The following is a 22,080-nucleotide window of genomic DNA, read 5'->3' on the forward strand; positions in this document are numbered from 1 at the left end:
ATGTCCAATGCTGCCTCAACCAGGCTTTTGTTTGAATATGAATAATACACTAATTGTTTTTATTTAAAGATGTTTTGTTGTCAACTGTATGTGGTAACCATGAGTAAAACCCGCGACCGCCACTACGCTGGGGGTTAGCTACTTGGTTCTTGGGGGGGTTATGAACCCAGGGTCGGATGGTATTAACCATCAATGTCACATGTTTTAGGTCTGCGCTATATTAGGCTTGAGATTAAAGTCACTTACTGAAGTGTCGGTAGATTTGTGGCTTTTTGCCGGAAGATAATGAATTGTCCTTTAGGAATTCTCTGATAAAGGCTGAAGTAAAAGCTTGCTATTAGTTGGGGTTACTTCATGCTTTTCTTATCTCTCTCTCATCTTTGCTCTCACTCCTCTGCGGATTCTCTCTGCTACTCCGGAGCTTCACCTCCTCTGAACTTGCTCGGACCTCCACTCTGTACTCTGAACTCAACTGCACTCCACACTTCTACTCCTCTACTCACAGGAAATGCCACCCCTTATAAGGGAAGGCTAAACTAAAAGCCCATTGGCCAGGCAGCTGTGGATCATAGAGTTGTCTGTATCCCCTTTAGGATTTACAATAAAGTTACATACAATTAATAACATAATATAACACCTTACACAAAAGTTTAGTCTAGCCCTCAGTCCTCCACTCTCACATACCCTGACTAAGCATGAGGTTGCTAGGTAACATACTTAAAGCTACAGACACCTAATAACGGATTGCTAAGTTATAACAGTGCAAATACACATTGAAAATGGTTGAGTCCCTGCAGGGGAGCCCCCCAGGACACTGGAGGTCTTAATCTGACAGGGCCTACAATACCTTGACACAATGTACCTGTACTGGGACACCACATGTATGTTTATTATTATATTTTATAGAAACATAAAGCAAAAAAAGGAATAGGGTGCATCCCTAAAGAGATTACTATCCAGTCTTCACAGATTGTTAACAAATGAACTTTAACTTTCAAATTATTCTCTTCATTGATTTGTTAGGAGGTGAATCCTCTGCTCATTCGGAACTTGATTGAATTGATTCCTCATTACAAAAAACTTGTATATTTTTATAAACTTTTGATAAAACAAGAGGTAAACTATGAAATGGGGATGTACCTAATTTGTACCATATAACACCATGGCTTCATCCATCGCAGCTTAGACACCTTCCTATGACATTCCAGGAAGCAATAGGCAGTGACAGGAAAATAACCAAGTCCTCTCACTAATCCCCTATCCTATTTTATCTGATGGACTGAGCTGCAGCTAAAGCATCAGTCTACGAGTGGAAGCGGAAGACACTTAACAAGATGTGAACAGGTACAGACTGCGACTATCTCCAGGTTCCCAAAGGTGCTACTCATGGTCAGTTCACCATGTGTGTCTCTTTTGTCATCTTTGGTTGCCTGGCGTTTGGGAGCCTTCCTTTATTTTGCTTATCCTGTCCATCTCAGTGCAGCTGTACATTCCACTCCCTCAGCGATGGATCTAAATCAAGGTATGTCACCCATGTGTCATGTGCCTATATACCTGTACGGTACCTTCTGCCCTTGACAGTTTTTGCCTATTTACAGTATATTATTTTTGTTGTTCAATTTGTACTTCCACTTCCTGTGGCCAAAGGATTAACTTCTGAGCAGTTTGTAATCTGATTTCAAAGAAAGCATTGAATGCCTTCTGTACTGCATAGAGACCGTGTATTTATATAACCTGAAAAACGGCCAACATTACAGAGTAATAATTATTGAAATCTATCTCATTACCTATCTCCCAGAAACATTGTATTCATTTATCTAGCATAAAAATTATAAGAAAATGTTATTTCATTAAACTGAATTATACACGTTATTTACTTCTATTTATCTAAATATTCATTCCTGTCTCATTGATGTGTATGGCTCATGCACACTGGCACAGAGTATTAAGCCTCAAAGCTGCAACGCACTGCCGTATAGGCTTTGTTGTATGCTGTTTGCATAGATATACTTTCTCCTTATGTATTCATTCATATGCAATAAACACATATAAAGTGTGGCATTTGATAAAGCATGCTCAATTTTGGAGGTCTGTATGAAAATATAAAATCATAGTATTAAAGTGGTATGGGAGAGAACCCATTTACCTCTGTGGGAGCCCCATTATGATTCTGTACTAAATAGTGCCATAATATGGCCATGTGCACTGGTGGCTATTGTATAATATAAATATTGCTTGCTCTAAAACTGAACAATAGAATAATATATTTTAGAGCAGAAATAGCTAGGATTTTAGTTCTTTATACTTTATTATATAAAAGAAAAATAAATCATTTGCAGTATGCATCACTCACAGACCACATTCTGCTTTTTTGGGAGAAAATTGTTGTTTATGTCAGGAAACTGGGAAGAGGGTTCATAACTATGTTAGTGCTGAATGCCATATTTCTCAAGTCAATTATACTAGAAAACTGTTTATAATTCTCCTCTTTGTTTACATCCTATTGTATGCCTACAGAGATGTCACAACAGCGTGTTGTCAATTATTTTTATGTACGTAGTGAAAAAAAGAGGTTCTTTTAGGACTTTAATTTTGATGGCAAATCCTTACTGGCCCGTTGCCAAGGACTCTTCAATCAGCTGATTAGTGGGGGAGTTGGCCCCCATTGCTCTTATATTGAGGATAGGCTTGCAATATCAAAGTCCCAAAAACCCATTTAATGCATATTACTTACTGAAGTCACTTTTAGTATGCGGTATGTTACAATGAAGTTTTTATTTGTCTAATAATAGGAACATAATGACTAAAGGAATATATGTTTTACGTAATGATTTTTACTGACCTATGAAAGGTACCATGTATGCCTGCATGGGATAATAGGACACAAAGGCACAGTAGGGACCCAAAAAAATCTATAGGTGTCCTAATAAGACACCATATAAGGTTGTGTAGAGCTGTAATATGCAAGTTTGTATGATCACTATCAGTGCCCACCCACAAAGTACAAGAAGACAAGACTATTTCAAACATAAATAAAATAGAGCTATAAATAATACAGTTAAAGGGTTGGGTCAAAGGTGCTGTATTTTGCTGCCTATTTGCGCATTTGCTGCTGTGTATGTTCCTACTCATTGAAGTAAATGGGTAGCAAAATTAGCTGCGTATTTTTCTACCCATTGACTTCAATGGGAAGGAAAATATGCCGCAGCAAATACACAAAACCTAAATTCCTCATATAGGTTGTTGCCTGAGAGTATTGAATCTTAAAATAAAATTTTTTTATTGCCAGTATAAACAAAGGAGGAATTGGTTGATTGTTTTGTGACTGAACTTATCTGATGTAAACTGAATGTTTCTTTCTTTATTATGTGGGTCGCTTATTTTTCACAGAGACTATTTTCATTCTAATATAATTGATTTTATGACCAAGGCAAAAGTTCTTTATCTGATAGTTTGATAAGCAAATGGTTGATATCCCATAGAGCTCTACACAATTTTTTATTAGGTATGCCAGTATCAGTTGGTATCAGTAGTACATGTAACAACAATGAATTCAGTCAAAATGGTCTTTACTGTAATTAAAACTCTTTCATCGGTCCATTTAAAGGGGTACTCCGGCCCTAATACATCTTATCCCCTATCCAAAGGATACCAGTTAAGAGGTCTGATCGCCAGCGGCGGGACCCCCGCAATCTGTCATTCAGCATCCATCTTTGCGAGCTCTATGCAGCGCTGGAGGCTCTGAGTGTGCGGTGTGATGACCATGGGGCCGGAGGATCGTGATGTCACGACTCCGCCTTGTGTGACATCACACCCCGCCCCCTCAATGCAAGTCTATGGGAGAGGGCGTGACGGCCATCACACCCTCTACCATAGATTTGCATTAAGGGGGCGGGGAGGGGTATGACAGCATACGGGGCAAAGTTGTGACGTCACGATACTTCAACCCTATGGTCGTCACGCTGCACACTCGGAGCCTCCAGCGCTGCAGAGAGCTTGCAAAAGTGGGTGCTGAATGAAAGATTGCGGGGGACCCCAGTGGCGACCCCACTTCTAATTTTGGCAAGAGTTATACAGATATAATAGAAAACATGGCATTATGAATGTGCTTGAAGAGGGCACTGTCATTACAAAAAACATTTTAGACTTTGTAGTACTAATGATAAGATGACTTTTTTTTATATATATATACAATTATTTAGAAAAATGTCAATTTTACAAAAAATAAAATAAAATGAAATTAGCCACCACTAGGGGGTCATCTATCTTTATGCAGACAGACTACTCTGTATTTTGCAGCATACTGAATATCAGCCATAAAGCATGTTGGTATCGAATATATGAGATCACCATTGCACCACTACAGCCTTCAGCTGTTCCTAAACTACAACTCCCATGATGGGATTTGTAGTTTTGCAACAGCTAAAGGCAACGCTGCTCTAACAGAACTCTTTACAAACACTGCAGCTCCAGCTGTTGCAAAACTACAACTCCCAGCATGCTTGAACAGCCAAAGCTTTCTCTGACTCCTGAATGACAAAGAAGCTGATCAAACATTCAGGAATCTGTGAAAGCTGAATGACACACAAAGTGACAGCTATGTTTATTGGCATCCAGTTTTACTAGGAACATATAGAAAATGTATGCATAAAAACTACTGTGCTTGTATCACTAAAATCCTTTCACTAATTTAGAAAGATGTGTTTTTATATTTACAAATTTTATATGGTTATAAATTCACCATAATGTTTTAGGTATACTGCAGGTAAACTTAAAAAATCTTCCTCTCTGTGTAACATGTACAGCATAAAACCAAAGAGGGAAGGTTATAGAGTGCAGTGATTTGCAGAGTGTCAGGCTGCTCCCCAGACTCAGAGCAGAGGAGTTATCCACAGTGAGGAAAAGAGATAGACACACCCCCTCCACAAGGCAAGAAGACAAAGCAAGTGATCAAGATATAAATGATATTTGTTAGGGATATATAGGTCCTAGACACATAAAAATTATATGTACATGATCAGGATTAGGTACTGAGGAACATATCACTATGATAGGTATGCGTTAAGAGTGAAAAATCTTTGTATTCGTACCTTAATTACTAATGTATCACTGGGGAATTATTCTTCAATAAGAACACCCCTTTCCCCATGAGACTTCTCACTATCAGGGTGTATTGATAAAGATGCCCTTGGAGAGAGAAATTATGCTATATATATGAAGTTATGGAACATCCAATAAGGCAGTGATGAAAAAATAATATATAACTTTTATTCTGATTCTTTTTTTAAAAATACGAGAATTAAAAAGTCCATAGCTAGCAGTATAGTTGGTCAACACAGGACCGTGCTCATGAGATGGGTATGGGGTAACAGGTGAATACCTATATCTAAATAGTCCTACCTCATCCTAGGACTATCCCTCACTACATTTAGTGTGGGTGGGGGTGGGGTTTAGTGATTTCCACTCGCAGGTGGTTAGCTAATTAATCTCTCATACTCCTGTCCAACGCGTTTCTCCCACTTGTTTTAAGGGTTCATCAGGGAACCGAGGAGGGAATAATAGGCTACCAGTATATAATCATATCACACAAGGGTACATAGAAATAGGTATATATGGACTAAGTTCAGATCAGTAGTTAGTCAAGATCAGTAGGTGGTCAAATACAGACCAGATAAACACTAGATAGAGGAGATGGATATGTCAGTCAGTCACTGGCAAGTTGGAACCACAGTTGATGTCCAGATTGGTAAGTTTACAGTCCGAAACAGTCATTCAGAGTGATGTGTACACCGTCAAAAAGTCCAGAGTCAATCTGATAACCGCAACCCACCATGTCATAACTTTAAATTCAGTAAAACATATAAATTATCTATATATAACACCACAGCCATATAGGGTATGTGTTGTCACATCCATGTAGATTCCAATATTGGCGATAGCACAGAGTGATTATTACTTCCACACAGGTATATAGTAACACTCGGGTTCTATACATATATAGATGAACTGTGAAGACATAATTAGACAAAAAGATGTGTTTGTATAAGAAATATTATGATAAGATGATATAGACAAAAATAAATAAATCAATAGATAAATTCATACCTTGGTTTTAAAAAACCATGTATGAAAGCTTGGGTGGTTGATTCTCCTATGTGGACTGGCGGTATTTATTGTACTCTGGACCATGTGATCTAAAACAAGCATCATATTCCATTTACATTATGCATTGTTGCTAGTTGTCATTAATAGCTCACTTCTTATTACTCACCCCAGCAAATGATAATGCCCTGGTAGATCTACTGACAGATTGCCATCTAAGGTCTAATTAGACCTTCCACTTTGGGGCCTGAAGTGAAAGATACAATACAGTGCAATGAGAAAAGATATGTGCCCCAAATTGGACGCATATAGTTTCCAACAATAACGGAGCCCTCCCTTGGTCTGAAGGCACTTACCCTGTCCTTGGCCTCTAGATGCTTGGACATCACTGGATGGAAGCGATGTGCCATGATCCCGGCACTCTCACTATTTTATACCAGTGAGCCGGAAGTGTGTCATAGGAGGCGCGGCTATGTGCCTTCGTTGTACTTGTTAGGTGGAACGCATCCGTCCCCGGAAGTTGCTGGGTATGGAACGCAGCCCTTACAACTTCTACTGCCGGATACATTAAAGCAGTTCCGGTTAGTGGAACGCACATGCGCTCCAGAAGATAACTTCCGGCCTCCTTTTTAGTGTGATGTTCCGGTTGGTGGAACGCAAATGCGTCTCACCACCGGATCACTCCGAAGGTTAAGTTGGGGGAACGCATATGCGCTTCACCGCTAGGTACATGGGGCAAAATGCATAGTATGGGGGGCCAGTAAATGGAAAAATTGCTAGGTGTTTTGCTACAAACCTAGACAGTTTAGTATCTTTACAGATATTGAATACCAGTGACTGAAGGACAATTGATAATGGATGCATGAAGATATTAAAGTGTATATATATTTTAGAGTATTGCACATAGTATCATGGCCAAATAATGTTCCTGCAAAGATGGGGAATATCTATAACATAGAATATTCCCAATGATTAGTGGTATAGATTTAATCAAAAAAAGGGCACAAATAAGAGGGAGTCATTTAGACCCCGTAATATAGATTAATCAAGGCCTCAATTGGCCTTTTTGGATGTCCTACTGTCAAAAAATCAGCAAGAGGGGATCGACACGACTATTCATAGAAAGACCACTGCAGGGAATAACCTACTTACCTGGAGCAGCCATCATCCCTTTCCACTAAAGAGGGGCATCCCAAAAGGGCAATACATGCGCCTACGAAGGAACTGTTCATCCACAGACTCCTTCAAAACTGAATCAGCGAAACTTAGGGAAAGATTCAGGGAAAGAGGGTACCCAGATAAAATTCTAAGGGAAGCCTACCAACAAACAAGACCCCTAGACAGGATTCCTCTACTCCAGTCCAAACCAAAGGACCCGTCGGCGAAGGCTCCGACTCGAATTATTGGAACCTTTGATGCGGCATCAGAAGAGATCCGCAACATCATATCTCGACATTGGACAATACTCAGCTCGGATCCATTGATGAGTGAACTAGTGGAACCAAGACCAGTCATCACATATCGTAGGGGAAAAAACCTGAATGATGTACTGGTCCACAGTCACTATACTCCACCTAAAGCAAGGAGAACCTGGCTGGATAAACCAGTGATGGGGACATACCGTTGCGGAGAATGCAAAGCCTGCAAATATATACATGTAACAAAAGAGTTTTGTGGACCTGATGAAACTAAAACATACAAATGCTGGCAGTATGCAAATTGTAAAACCAAAGGAGTAATATATTTGGCTAAATGCCCCTGCCCGCTATATTATGTTGGTAAAACCATCCGCGAGTTTCGGCGAAGAATTTTGGAGCATATGGGTGATGTTAAACATCAAAGAGAGAAACCCATTGCAACTCACATGCATCTCAAACATCGTGAAAACATGTATGACCTCAAATTTCAAGCTATTGAAGTATTGATGAAAGATCCAAGAGGGGGCGATCAAGACAGGATACTTATGCAGAAGGAAACCAAGTGGATCTACCGTCTTGGCACCCTATCACAACGTGGTCTAAATGACTCCCTCTCATTTGTGCCTTTTATTTAAGGTATTTCACCTTCACTTTGATTAATCTATACCACTAATCATTGGGAACATTCTATGTTATAGATATTACCTATCGTTGCAGGAACTGTATTTGGTACCCTATCACCACGAAGGTCTAAATGACTTTCTCTCATTTGTGCCTTCTATTTAAGGTATTTCACCTTTACCTTGATTAATCTATATTACGGGGTCTAAATGACTCCCTCTTATTTGTGCCCTTTTTTTGATTAAATCTATACCACTAATCATTGGGAATATTCTATGTTATAGATATTCCCCATCTTTGCAGGAACATTATTTGGCCATGATACTATGTGCAATACTCTAAAATATATATACACTTTAATATCTTCATGCATCCATTATCAATTGTCCTTCAGTCACTGGTATTCAATATCTGTAAAGATACTAAACTGTCTAGGTTTGTAGCAAAACACCTAGCAATTTTTCCATTTACTGGCCCCCCATACTATGCATTTTGCCCCATGTACCTAGCGGTGAAGCGCATATGCGTTCCACCAACTTAACCTTCGGAGTGATCCGGTGGTGAGACGCAATTGCGTTCCACCAACCGGAACATCACACTAAAAAGGAGGCCGGAAGTTATCTTCTGGAGCGCATGTGCGTTCCACTAACCGGAACTGCTTTAATGTATCCGGCAGTAGAAGTTGTAAGGGCTGCGTTCCATACCCAGCAACTTCCGGGGACGGATGTGTTCCACCTAACAAGTACAACGAAGGCACATAGCCGCGCCTCCTATGACACACTTCCGGCTAACTGGTATAAAATAGTGAGAGTGCCGGGATCATGGCACATCGCTTCCATCCAGTGATGTCCAAGCATCTAGAGGCCAAGGACAGGGTAAGTGCCTTCAGACCAAGGGAGGGCTCCGTTATTGTTGGAAACTATATGCGTCCAATTTGGGGCACATATCTTTTCTCATTGCACTGTATTGTATCTTTCACTTCAGGCCCCAAAGTGGAAGGTCTAATTAGACCTTAGATGGCAATCTGTCAGTAGATCTACCAGGGCATTATCATTTGCTGGGGTGAGTAATAAGAAGTGAGCTATTAATGACAACTAGCAACAATGCATAATGTAAATGGAATATGATGCTTGTTTTAGATCACATGGTCCAGAGTACAATAAATACCGCCAGTCCACATAGGAGAATCAACCACCCAAGCTTTCATACATGGTTATTTAAAACCGAGGTATGAATTTATCTATTGATTTATTTATTTTTGTCTATATCATCTTATCATAATATTTCTTATACAAACACATCTTTTTGTCTAATTATGTCTTCACAGTTCATCTATATATGTATAGAACCCGAGTGTTACTATATACCTGTGTGGAAGTAATAATCACTCTGTGCTATCGCCAATATTGGAATCTACATGGATGTGACAACACATACCCTATATGGCTGTGGTGTTATATATAGATAATTTATATGTTTTACTGAATTTAAAGTTATGACATGGTGGGTTGCGGTTATCAGATTGACTCTGGACTTTTTGACGGTGTACACATCACTCTGAATGACTGTTTCGGACTGTAAACTTACCAATCTGGACATCAACTGTGGTTCCAACTTGCCAGTGACTGACTGACATATCCATCTCCTCTATCTAGTGTTTATCTGGTCTGTATTTGACCACCTACTGATCTTGACTAACTACTGATCTGAACTTAGTCCATATATACCTATTTCTATGTACCCTTGTGTGATATGATTATATACTGGTAGCCTATTATTCCCTCCTCGGTTCCCTGATGAACCCTTAAAACAAGTGGGAGAAACGCGTTGGACAGGAGTATGAGAGATTAATTAGCTAACCACCTGCGAGTGGAAATCACTAAACCCCACCCCCACCCACACTAAATGTAGTGAGGGATAGTCCTAGGATGAGGTAGGACTATTTAGATATAGGTATTCACCTGTTACCCCATACCCATCTCATGAGCACGGTCCTGTGTTGACCAACTATACTGCTAGCTATGGACTTTTTAATTCTCGTATTTTTAAAAAAAGAATCAGAATAAAAGTTATATATTATTTTTCATCACTGCCTTATTGGATGTTCCTTAACTTCATATATATTCGTTCCTTACAAAGATTCAGGTTAACGGACTTTAAAAAAAAAAAATGTGATTATGATTCTTACCCAAGAGATTACAAGTCATGACAAGTCATGATAAGGATATGTTCACACTAAGGGTGTACATACTATAGAAACAGACTATGCAGCTCGTAGTGGTAAGAAGCTGTGCATGACTCCTCTAACCTTTAACTGCATTGTCAGCAAATAAAAACATATGTTATTGCCCTAAAGGTCTTGAAACATCAGGGGAAATACACACCTGGCTTTTCTGTACTATGTGGCAAAATCTGATGCCTTAATATACAGTGGGAATCAAAAGTTTGGGCACCCCAGGTAAAATTTTTATTAAAGTATTAATGTGTATAAAGAAGCCAAGGAAAGATGGAAAAATCTCCCAAAGGTATCAAATTACAGATAAGACATTCTTATAATATGTCAACAAAAGTTAGATTTTATTTCCATCATTTACACTTTCAAAATAACAGAAAACAAAAAATGGCATCTGCAAAAGTTTGGGCACCCTACATAATTTATGGCATGCACTGCCCCCTTTGCAAAGCTGAGACCTAACAGTGTCATGGATTGTTCTCAATCATCATCTGGGCAGACCAGGTGATCTCAATCTCAAAAGTTTTAAATGCCCAGACTCATCTGACCTTGCCCCAACAATCAGCACCATGGGTTCTTCTAAGCAGTTGTCTAGAAATCTGAAACTGAAAATAGTTGATGCTCGAAAAGCTGGAGAAGGCTATAAGAAGATAGCAAAACATTTTCAGATGTCAATATCCTCTGTTCGGAATGTATTTAAGAAATAGCAGTCATCAGGAACAGTGGAAGTTAAAGCAAGATCTGGAAGACCAAGAAAAATAGACAGAATAGCTCACAGGATTGTGAGAAAAACAATTCAAAACCCACATTTGACTGCACAATCCCTCCAGAAAGATCTGGCAGACACTGGAGTTGTGGTACACTATTCCACTATAAAGAGATACTTGTACAAATATGGTCTTCATGGTTGAGTCATCAGAAGAAAACCTCTTCTACGTCCTCACCACAAAAATCAGCGTTTGAACTTTGCAAATGAACATATAGAAAAGCCTGATGCATTTTGGAAACAAGTTCTGTGTACCGATGAGGTTAAAATTGAACTTTTTGGCCGGAATGAGCAAAGGTACGTTTGGAGAAGAAGGGGAGCAGAATTTAATGAAAAGAACCTCTGTCCAACTGTTAAGCATGGGGGTGGATCAATCATGCTTTGGGGTTGTATTGCAGCCAGTGGCACAGTGAACATCTCACGAGTAGAAGGAAAAATGGATTCAATAAAATTTCAGCAAATTTTGGATGCTAACTTGATACCATCTGTGAAAAAGCTGAAGTTAAAGAGAGGATGGCTTCTACAAATGGATAATGATCCTAAACACACCTCGAAATCCACGGGGGATTACATCAAGAGGCGTTAACTGAAGGTTTTGTCATGGCCCTCACAATCTCCTGGCCTAAACATAATTGAAAATCTATGGATAGACCTTAAAAGAGCAGTGCGTGACAGACAGCCCAGAAGTCTCAAAGAACTTTGTAAGGAAGAATGGGCAAAGATACCTCAAACAAGAATTGAAAGACTTGGCTGGCTACAAAAAGCATTTACAAGCTGTGATACTTGCCAAAGGGGGCAGTACAAGATATTAACTCTGCAGGGTGCCCAAACTTTTGCAGACGCCATTTTTTTGTTTTCTGTTATTTTGAAAGTGTAAATGATGGAAATAAAATCTAACTTTTGTTGACATATTATAAGAATGTCTAATCTGTAATTTGATAAATTTTTCTATCTTTCCTTGGCTTCTTTATGCACATTAATGCAAATTTTTATCTGGGGTTCCCAAACTTTTGATCCCTACTTTAAGACCCATTTAATTATTTTGTTATAGCCCCCTCTTCTATGTACGCCACCTTTTCATTTGTTTCAGTCCAATATATCTCAATTGGATTTATAAGAATGCATATACAGTGTATACTACTTGTATGAACTTTCTGTATCCAATCTGTCATGAGTAAATAAGCAAAATTATGAACATTTAAAAAGCAGTTTTTTGTTGACAAAAATGCTGTCCCTTCAGCTATTGCCTGTGTGTCTCTGTGAGGAGACCAGTAAGTGAGGGTGGGTAAAGTATGGTTCTGTACAGGCTTATGGCTTGTAAATCATCCTGCTGTGTGAGCCAGGAGTGTGTCACAGAGCCTCAGTGCACAGAGCCCTGCTTGCCCTCACTGCACAGAGTCCTGCTGGTCCTCAGTGCACAGAGCCCTGCTGGTCCTCAGTGCACAGAGCCCTGCTTGTCCTCACTGCACAGAGCCCTGCTGGTCCTCCCTGCACAGTGCCTTGCCTGTTCTCAGTGCACAGATCCCTGCTTGTCCTCAGTGTACAGAGCCCTTCCTGTCCTCACTGCACAGAGCCCTGCTTGTCCTCAAGGCACAGAGCCATGCTTGTCCTCAGTGTACAGAGCCCTGCTTGTCCTCAGTGTACAGAGACCTGCCTGTCCTCAGTGCACAGAACCCTGCTTGTCCTCTCACACTTCCTGTATTTGGTCTCTTTACAGAGACACACAGGCAGTAGTTGCAGGGACAAAAAATAAACACATTTTTAACCAATGTACAAAGCTCAAAAAAATAAAGGGAACACTAAGATAACACCTCCTAGATCTGAATGAATGACCTAATCGTATATGTTTACATAGTTGAATGTGCGGACAACAAAATCACATAAAATTATAAATGGAAATTAAATTTATCAACCCATGGAGGTCTGGATATGGAGTCACACTAAAAGTTGAAAACCACACTACATGCTGATCCAACTTTGATGTAAGGTCCTTAAAACAAGTCAAAATGAGGCTCAGTTGTGCGTGTGGCCACCACCTGCCCGTATGACCTCCCTACAATGCCTGGGTATGCAAATGATGAGGTGGAGGATGGTCTCCTGAGGGATTTCCTCCCAGACCTAGACTAAAGCATCTGCCAACTCCTGGATAGTCTGTGGTGAAACGTGTCATTGGTGGATGGAGCGAGACATGATGTCCTAGATGTGCTCAATCCAATTGAGGTCTGAGGAACGGGCAGGCCAGTCCGTAGCATCAATGCCTTCCTTTTGCAGGAACTGCTGACACACTCCAGCCACATGAGGTCTAGCATTGTCCTGCATTAGGAGGAACCCAGGGCCAACCACACCATTATATGGTCTCACAAGGGGTCTGAGGATTTCATCTCAGTATCTAATGGCAGGGCTACTTCTGGCAAGAACATGGAGGGCTGTGTGGCCCCCCCAAAGAAATGCCACCCCACACCATTACTGACCCACCGACAAACTGGTCATGCTGGAGGATGTTGAAAGCAGCAGAAGGTTCTCCACGGCATCTCCAGACCCTGTCATGTCTGTCACATGTGCTCAGTGTGAACCTGCTTTCATCTGTGAAGAGCACAGGGCGCCAGTGGCGAATTCGCCAATTTTGGTTTTCTCTGGCAAATGCCAAACGTCCTGCATGGTGTTGGGCTGTAAGCACAACCACCACCTGTTGACGTCGGGCCCTCATACCACCCTCATGGAGTCTGTTTCTGACCATTTGAGTGGACACTTGTGGCCTGCTGGAGGTAATTTTCCAGGGCTCTGGCAGTGCTCCTCCTTGCACAAAGGCGGAGGTAGCGGTACTGCTGCTGGGATGTTGCCCTCCTATGACCTCCTCCATGTCTCCTGATGTACTGGCCTGTCTCCTCGTAGCGCCTCCATGCTCTGGACACTACGCTAACAGACACAGCAAACCTTCTTGCCACAGCTCGCATTGATGTGCCATCCTGGATGAGCTGCACTACCTGAGCCACTTGTGTGGGTTGTAGACTCCGTCTCATGCTACCACTGGAGTGAAAGCACCACCAGCATTCAAAAGTGACCAAAACATCAGCCAGAAAGCATAGGAAGTGGTCTGTGGTCACAACCTGCAGAACCACTTCTTTATTGGGGGTGTCTTGCTAAGTGCCTATAATTGCCACCTGTTGTCTCTTTCATTTGCACAACAGAATGTGAAATTGATTGTCAATCAATGTTGCTTCCTGAGTGGACAGTGTAATTTCACAGAAGTTTGAGTTACATTGTGTTGTTTAAGAGTTCCCTTAATTTTTTTTGAGCAGTGTATATTACAAATATACATATAATGTTATTTTCTACAATATATAAAAAGTTTTTGCTAATGACAGGTACACTTTAAATTGATTGTCTAGCAGAATAAAATGAAAAAGGGAGAGGACTGGGTTAAAAAAATCTATATCTACTGTCTGTCTATCTATCTATCTATCTATCTTTATGATTCCTTGCTGCTGCATTTCCAAATGAGCCTGGGTCAATGCTGAACTTCACTCAAGTAACTAGCTACAAAAACTGTACACCATTACAGATAGAGCTGAAATTACAGATGGGCTGTAGTCAGTGGCCTTAAAGTAAAGTTACCTATGGGGGAGGACAAGATAAAACTTTGCTCCAGGAATCACAAGCCTTTAGCTACACTGCAGAAGCCCAATGTCTTTTAAATGGGCACTGTCATTAAAACTATTCTTTGCTATTAAACTCCTAATGGTAAATAAAAAATTAAATTTTCTATGCTTTATTTGTGTTTAAAAAAGCTACCACTAGTTATCTCCCTACATGTCCAGAGCACATTCCCCCCCCCCCCCCCCCCCGCCCCCCATCTCTTGCACAGGTATCTGACTCCTGCTGGCCTGGCAGAAGTCCAAAATAAGGAAAGGCAGTCTGGAGTGCTGAGGGGTGTGTGTGCAGCTTTAGCCAATCATAGCTCCTCTCACATTCAATTGCTCTGGGCTGTGTGTAGAAGATTGAGGGAGGATGTTCTCCCCTGTAAGGCTTCAGATGATGTCTTGCCTGCTGGGTAACACCCCTTCCCAGTCTGTGATTCTGACTGAGACTGAGAAGAAAATGCAGAGCCATATCAAGGTAGAAAACTAAAAAATAATAAAAATAAAGGCAGGGGTGGTTTATCATGATGCAGCAGTGAACTGGGAGGATTGTAACATGTAACAAAAACATGACAATATGGATGAATAAAAACATTAAAGGGGCAACAAAGGACAAAAATAAAGCATTTTAAATACTAAAACAGGACAGCAGTGAAGAAGCATTAAAAAACTATAGAGAAAAATGTAAGTTATGGAAAAAACAGATAAAAGCCGCAAAAATAGAGACAGAAAGACTCATTGCCAAAGAGAGTAAAACTAGCCCCAAAATGTTCTTTAACTATATAAATAGCAAAAAGGTCAAAAATGAAAGTGTGGGCCCCTTAAAAAATGATGAGGAAGAAATTATAAACGGGGATCAGTAAAAAGCAAATATATTAAACAAATTCTTCCCCACTTTGTTCACCGAGGAAAATTAAATGCCAGGTGAAATACAGAGAGATAATCTAAACTCCACAGTACAGGTCACCTGTCTATCCCAGGAAGAAGTACAGTCCCGCCAACAAAAAATCAAAACTGACAAATCACCAGGTCCAGATGGCATTCACCCCTGTGTTCTAAAGGAATTAAGTAATGTTATAGACAGACCCCTATTTTTACTATTCCGGGACCAGGACTGGCGCATAGCAAATGTGGTACCAATATTTAAAAAGGGAACAAAAGGTGACCCCAGGAATTATAGGCCTGTTAGTTTAACCTCTGTTGTATGTAAATTGTTTGAGGGTTTTCCAAGAGATGCTATTTTGGAGTATCTTAATAAAAATAAACGTATGACCCCATATCAGCATGGCTTTATGAGGGATCGGTCCTGTCAAACTAACCTGATCAGGTATGAGGAGATGAGCTCCAGACTGGACCAGAGGCAATCACAGGATGTCGCATATCTGGATTTTTCCAAAGCATTTGATATGGTGCCTCATAAAAGGTTGTTGCATAAAATGAAAAGGATGGGGCTGGGGGAGAATGTGTGTAAGTGGGTAAGTAACTGCTCAGTGATAGGAAACAGAGGGTGGTTATTAATGGTACTTATTCTGATTGGGTGACTGTTACTAGTGGGGTACCAGAAGGGTCCATCTTGGGCCCTGTTCTGTTTAATATATTTATAAATGACCTTGTAGAGGGGTTGAATAGTAAAGTAGCAATCTTTGCAGTTGATACTAAACTCTGTAAAGTGGTAAACACTATAGAGGACAGTGCACTGTTACAAATGGATCTGGATAGGTTGGAGGTTTGGGCTGAGAAGTGGCAAATGAGGTTCAACACTGATAAATGTAAGGTAATGCACATGGGGAGAAAAAATCCGGGTTGAAATTATGTATTAAATGGGAGAACACTTGGGACGACTGACGTGGAAAAGGATTTGGGAGTCTTAGTCAACAGTAAATTTAGTTATAGTGACCAGTGTCAGGCAGCTGCTGCTAAGGCTAATAAAATCATGGGGTGCATCAATAGGGGCATAGATGCCCACGACAAGGAAATAATTCTACCGCTGTACAAATCACTAGTCAGACCACACATGGAATACTGTGTACAGTACTGGGCACCAGTGTACAAGAAAGATGTAGTGGAGCTGGAGAGGGTTCAAAGACGGGCAACCAGGGTAATATGGGGAATGGGAGCACTACAGTACCCAGAAAGATTATCAGAATTAGGGTTATTTAGTTTAGAAAAAAGAAGGCTTGGGGGAGACCTAATAACTATGTATAAATATATCAGGGGACAGTACAGATATCTCTCCCATGATCTATTTATACCCAGGACTGTATCTATAACAAGGGGGCATCCTCTACGTTTAGAGGAAAGAAGGTTTCTACACCAGCACAGACGGGGGTTCTTTACTGTAAGAGCATTAAGACTCAGGAATTTTCTGCCTGACGAGGGGGTCATAGTGAACTCTGTAAAAGAATTCAAAACGGGTCTGGATGCATTTTGGAGAGTAATAACATCGTTGGTAATGGATACTAGATTTATAGGGACAGAACGTTGATCTATTTGGAATCGGGAAGCAATTTTTACCTCTAGTATGAGGGTTTTTTGCCTTCCTCTGGATCAACTCAGTAGCGACTCATTAGGGATATAGATTGAACTTGATGGCCTCTGGTCTTTTTTCAGCCTCATGAACTATGTTACTATGCTACTATGTTAATACCAGAATCCTGGATAATCCCTTTCATTGGTCATTATAATACTAACATTATAATATTTTTTAAGTTCTATAGTTGTGCTATGTAAAACTTTCCAGGACTCTTGTGGCTGTGGAGTAGGCAAGTGACCTTCAACATGCTCTCACGGCTTCCTCTTATTTTTTGTGTTAAGAAGTTAGGAGAGCAGTAGAACAATGGGGTTTGTCTTGCTTCTTGCTGGTGTTTCAAGCCACATCTCTTTGACCTTCTTTCTGATTTCTCTTCTCTCCCCTTTTCTCTTTTACTGCCCATCTTGCCACAGAGCCATAACCATGTGAGTGCACAATGCCAGAAAAACCAAAAAATTTCTACTTTCCGCAGTGCAATCTTTGCTTCTTAAAGCAGGAACATGATGTATAAATTTTGGAGTGGCAGTAATAGAGTGAAGAGGAGTAAAGGGAAGTCAGAAGGCAGGACAAAGGGGTGTGGCCTGAAATCATGGCTAAAAGCAAGCCAAACCCCTGTATTTTCTTCCTGTATGATTTCTCAACATTAACCAAAGTGGGAGTATGTTGAAATTTGCTGGATTACTGAGCTTCCAGCCAGGAATGGAAAGCCAACATGATGCTGGAAAACTTGGACTTCTTGGATTAAAGGGGTATTCCAGGCCAAAACTTTTTTTTATATAACTGGCTCCGGAAAGTTAAACAGATTTGTAAATTACTTTTATTAAAAAAATCTTAATCCTTCCAACAGTTATTAGCTTCTGAAGTTGAGTTGTTGTTTTCTGTCTAACTGCTCTCTGATGACTCACGTCCCGGGAGCTGTGCAGTTCCTATGGGGATATTCTCCCATCATGCACAGCTCCCGGGATGTGACATCATCATTGAGCAGTTAGACAGAAAACTTCAGAAGCTAATAACTATTGGAAGGATTAAGATTTTTTAATAGAAGTAATTTACAAATCTGTTTAACTTTCCGGAGCCAGTTGAGATATATATATATATATATATATATATATATATATATATATATATGTAAAAGGTTTTGCCTGGAATACCCCTTTAAGTAAAGGTATATTACAAAACTGTGTAACATTAGGACAATGATAGTTTTAGAAATATTTTTGTTTTCTTTTCATCCCTTTAATGGAATGTAAGTACAGTATGTAGTTGGCAAAATAGCAACATGCTTTTTATCGGGCTTTCAGTTTGTGAATATGTAAATTGGAAATTGCCCTTTATCCCTGTACTTCTGTTTACATGGAAATTACTCCATTACTATAATTCTATCTATACTTCAAATCTTTATTTATCAGTCTACTGATACAATTTCCTTGTGCTTATAATGATTGTATTTAGTTAAAAATATTTTATGAGTTTATATTTTTATTACACATATTATTGTTGCTTTTGAGTACCTGAATTTTAATAGTTTTAAGTACTGATAGCAGCCTAATGTTAACAAAATATTACTAAGAAAGACAATAACAATTAACAAAGACTTAATAATAAACTAAGGAATTATTGTAATATATACAAAATATTGGTATGGTATTGTCCTACATGTACGATCTTTGTGGGGCTGCTGTAAATTCACATTGCCATAAAAAAGCCTGAAGCCTGGTGACATCTGGCCCGGAAGCCACAATGACCTTGATTTTCTCACAAATCCCTGATGTATTAGCAGAATGTCCCCATGTGTAAAAGGATAAACCCAAAAAAGCAAACTGAATTGGAGTCACGTAAGAAGAATTATAAAAATATATTGGTTAGTTACAACAGATAAATAAAAGAAAAAATTATTTAAATCGTGTCACACTAGTAGTTCCTATAACCAAATCAACGTAACGCATAGCTGTTAGTGTACCTGAAATGAATACTAAAGGGGTCAGTCTGCTTTACATTATGCCACCTCACAGTATCATCCCAACAGTAGGACCAGTGGAATGTTCTTTTGTGATGGTATCTTCATAGCATTGCCCATGTGGTCTTAAATGGGCACTGTCAGATACAAAAACTTTTGATATGTTGTGAAGCATGCAAAACCAATAGGTTTTGCAATTGCTTTCATTAGAAAATTTTCAGTATTTCATATTGAATAAATAAAGATGGGATCTGCATGGAGCAGCAGAAAGTAACAATCTCCTTGGCGCTCTCCCAATGCAGTAATAGTGAATTACCCAAATGGACAGAAGGTAATAAAATAAAATTTATTCAAAAACAAGCTCTGGACAACTCAGTAGGGACTTATTAGGGATATAGGTTGAACTAGATGGACTCTGGTGTTTTTTCAACCTTATGAACTATGTTACTATGTTACCATGACTACACATTTCGAGGGGTGGGACCCCCTCTTCGTCAGGTCATCTGCTTGGTACAAATGTCAGCGTGTCATATTTATATGGAGAAAAAAAACGTGGACACATTAGTGGGTTTGTGTAAAAATAACATTACATGAACAATTTAAAATATGACAAACATATGAAATATAGTTAAAAATAGAATGATTACTACTAAAATAATTTGCATAAAAAAATATTTAGCATTTTAGTAATAAGGTGCATTGGGGAGCAAAAACTGAAAAGATCAGATGAGGGTCTTTCATTCAGCAGAAACATATTAAGTTTGTTTAGATACGACAATGTCTATGGAGTGGGTGGATTATCCCCAGGTACTCAGGGCAACAGCATACCGTCGGCATTAGGGCTCAGAAGAATATGGGAGGCTGCCGGATAATTGGGCAGAGACAAATAAGGGTAAGAAAAAGCAAAAAAATTTATGTACTAATTTTGAATCTATCCGTTTGTGTATCTGGTAGGATATAGATCACTGGAAAAAAGCTGGGCAGAATACTAATTATAGGAGATAATGCATTGAATTAGTTACAATACAGTTGTTTGCTTTTACAATATAATCGACTCTGAAGCCACTAACATGCAAAAGGCAGTGCGCAATGCAACTGAACCTGATGCGGAAGAAAAAACAGAGCAGTAGCATATTAATTTCGATTTTAACATATTAGTTCAGTACTTTCATTTAAACCATGTGGCTGCAAAGAGTGTAGTGTCTAAATCCAATATATCTCTTTTCTTACTAAAACTTCAAATCTGTTTGGAGTAGAAGAGTGGATATGCTCAATGGGCAGGATAGACATAGTATTTTCTTATTCTTTGTGAGCTTGTGAGATGTGTCTGGAAAGATCATGGTTTAAAAACCCTTTTTTGATGTTACACCGGTGCTGGTTTAGACGTTGGTGAAGCTGTTGCGTTGTCCATCCAACGTATTGTCTGCCACATTTGCATTTTATAAGATATACTAAGTACGATGTTTGGCAGTTCATATTGGATTTAATATCAAAAGATTCACCCGTAAATGTACTTTTAAAACTGTTGCTCTGATCAGGGCCAGATTAAGGCTGCCTGGAAGACGGAACACTTCATTATGATGCCCCCCCCCCCCCCCCCACCCCCGACAGTCCCCCTTCTCTTCCACTGAGTGGAACAGGAGTTAGGCCTGCCTGGTCTAAAATCACTTCAGTTTGGGTCACTCTTTCCAGCTGCTGCAAAGATACAACAACCATTATGTCTGGAGAGCTTCAGGCGTTATAGGAGTTATAGTTTTGTAACAGCTGGAGCCTCAAATTGGGGTACAGTGTCACCCATTATCACTGCTAAACTTTGATTCCCCTTGACCCTCAGTTTGCCCCCCCCTTCCTCCCCTTTTTATCAGCCCCTGTGCCATATTTATCCCCCTGCCTCCTTTCCCGAGTTTTCCCCTGCTCATCATTCCCCCACTGCTCATCATTCCCCCCCGCTCATCATTCCCCCCCTGCTGATCATTCCCCCCCACTGCTCATCATTCCACCCCTTGTTAATCATTCCCCCCCACTGCTCATCATTCCACCCCCCTGCTCATCATTACCACCCCTGCTCATCATTACCCCCTGCTCATCATTACCCCCTGCTCATCATTACCCCGCCCCATGCTCTTCATTACCCCCCCAGCTCATCATTACCCCCTGCCAATCATTCCCCCATTCTCATCATTACCCCCCTCTGCCTCATCACCCTCCCCCACTCATAATCCTCCCCTGCTCATTGCTCCCTCCTCCTCCTGCTTTTTCTATTTTTCATATTTCCTTACCTGGCTGCGCTCGGCAGGCTCAGGTAATGCGTCGGCTCCTGTGGGCTGTGACGAGTGATGTCTCCTGCGGCTCCTCTACATGGCGTCAGGGACATCACTCCTCATTTCCTGCAGCGCTCAGGTGTAATGAAGAAAACTGTGCCCTGTAGTGGCCGCGGCTGCAGGAAGTGATGAGTGACATCCCTGACGCCGAGCAGAGGAGCCGCAGGAGACGTCACTCGTCACAGCCCACAAGACCCTACACATTACCTGAGCCAGCCGAGCGTGGCCAGGTAAGGAAATATGAAAAATAGAAAAAGCAGGAGGAGTCCGGGCCCACAGGAGCTAGTCACTGTTTTAAAGTGGCCGTGGCCGGGCTACTCTGCGGCCACTTTAGAATAGTCCCCCCCAAGATCCGCTACTGAGCAACCCGCAGGGATGTCCTGAATGTGATGGGGCCCCCTGTGGGCACAGGCCCAGAGCAGGTGCTCCAGGAGCGCCAATGATGATCCGGCCCTGGCTCTGATGGCAAGAGAGGGATTAGTAAAATCTTTTTC

At 40.5% G+C, this 22,080-nt stretch overlaps 1 protein-coding gene across 2 annotated transcripts in view; it reads left to right on the forward strand.

Annotated features, from left to right (window-relative positions):
• Positions 1 to 1,228: 1,228 nt before the first annotated feature.
• LRIT1 (leucine rich repeat, Ig-like and transmembrane domains 1) overlaps positions 1,229 to 22,080 on the forward strand; it is an 82,698-nt gene continuing 61,846 nt past the window's right edge. Inside the window, exon 1 of one of the 2 annotated variants that reach the window (XM_056530928.1) lies at positions 1,229 to 1,344. Coding sequence is in view for 1 of the 2 variants with exons in the window: in XM_056530926.1 (XP_056386901.1) it covers positions 1,401 to 1,522 (122 nt within the window). In the remaining variant the exon portion in view is untranslated. Of the gene's footprint in view, positions 1,523 to 22,080 lie in introns of both variants that reach the window. The other variant, XM_056530926.1, reaches the window with a different exon arrangement.

The sequence above is a fragment of the Hyla sarda genome, chromosome 7, assembly GCF_029499605.1.
Source record: "Hyla sarda isolate aHylSar1 chromosome 7, aHylSar1.hap1, whole genome shotgun sequence".
In the NCBI taxonomy this organism is placed as follows: domain Eukaryota; kingdom Metazoa; phylum Chordata; class Amphibia; order Anura; family Hylidae; genus Hyla; species Hyla sarda.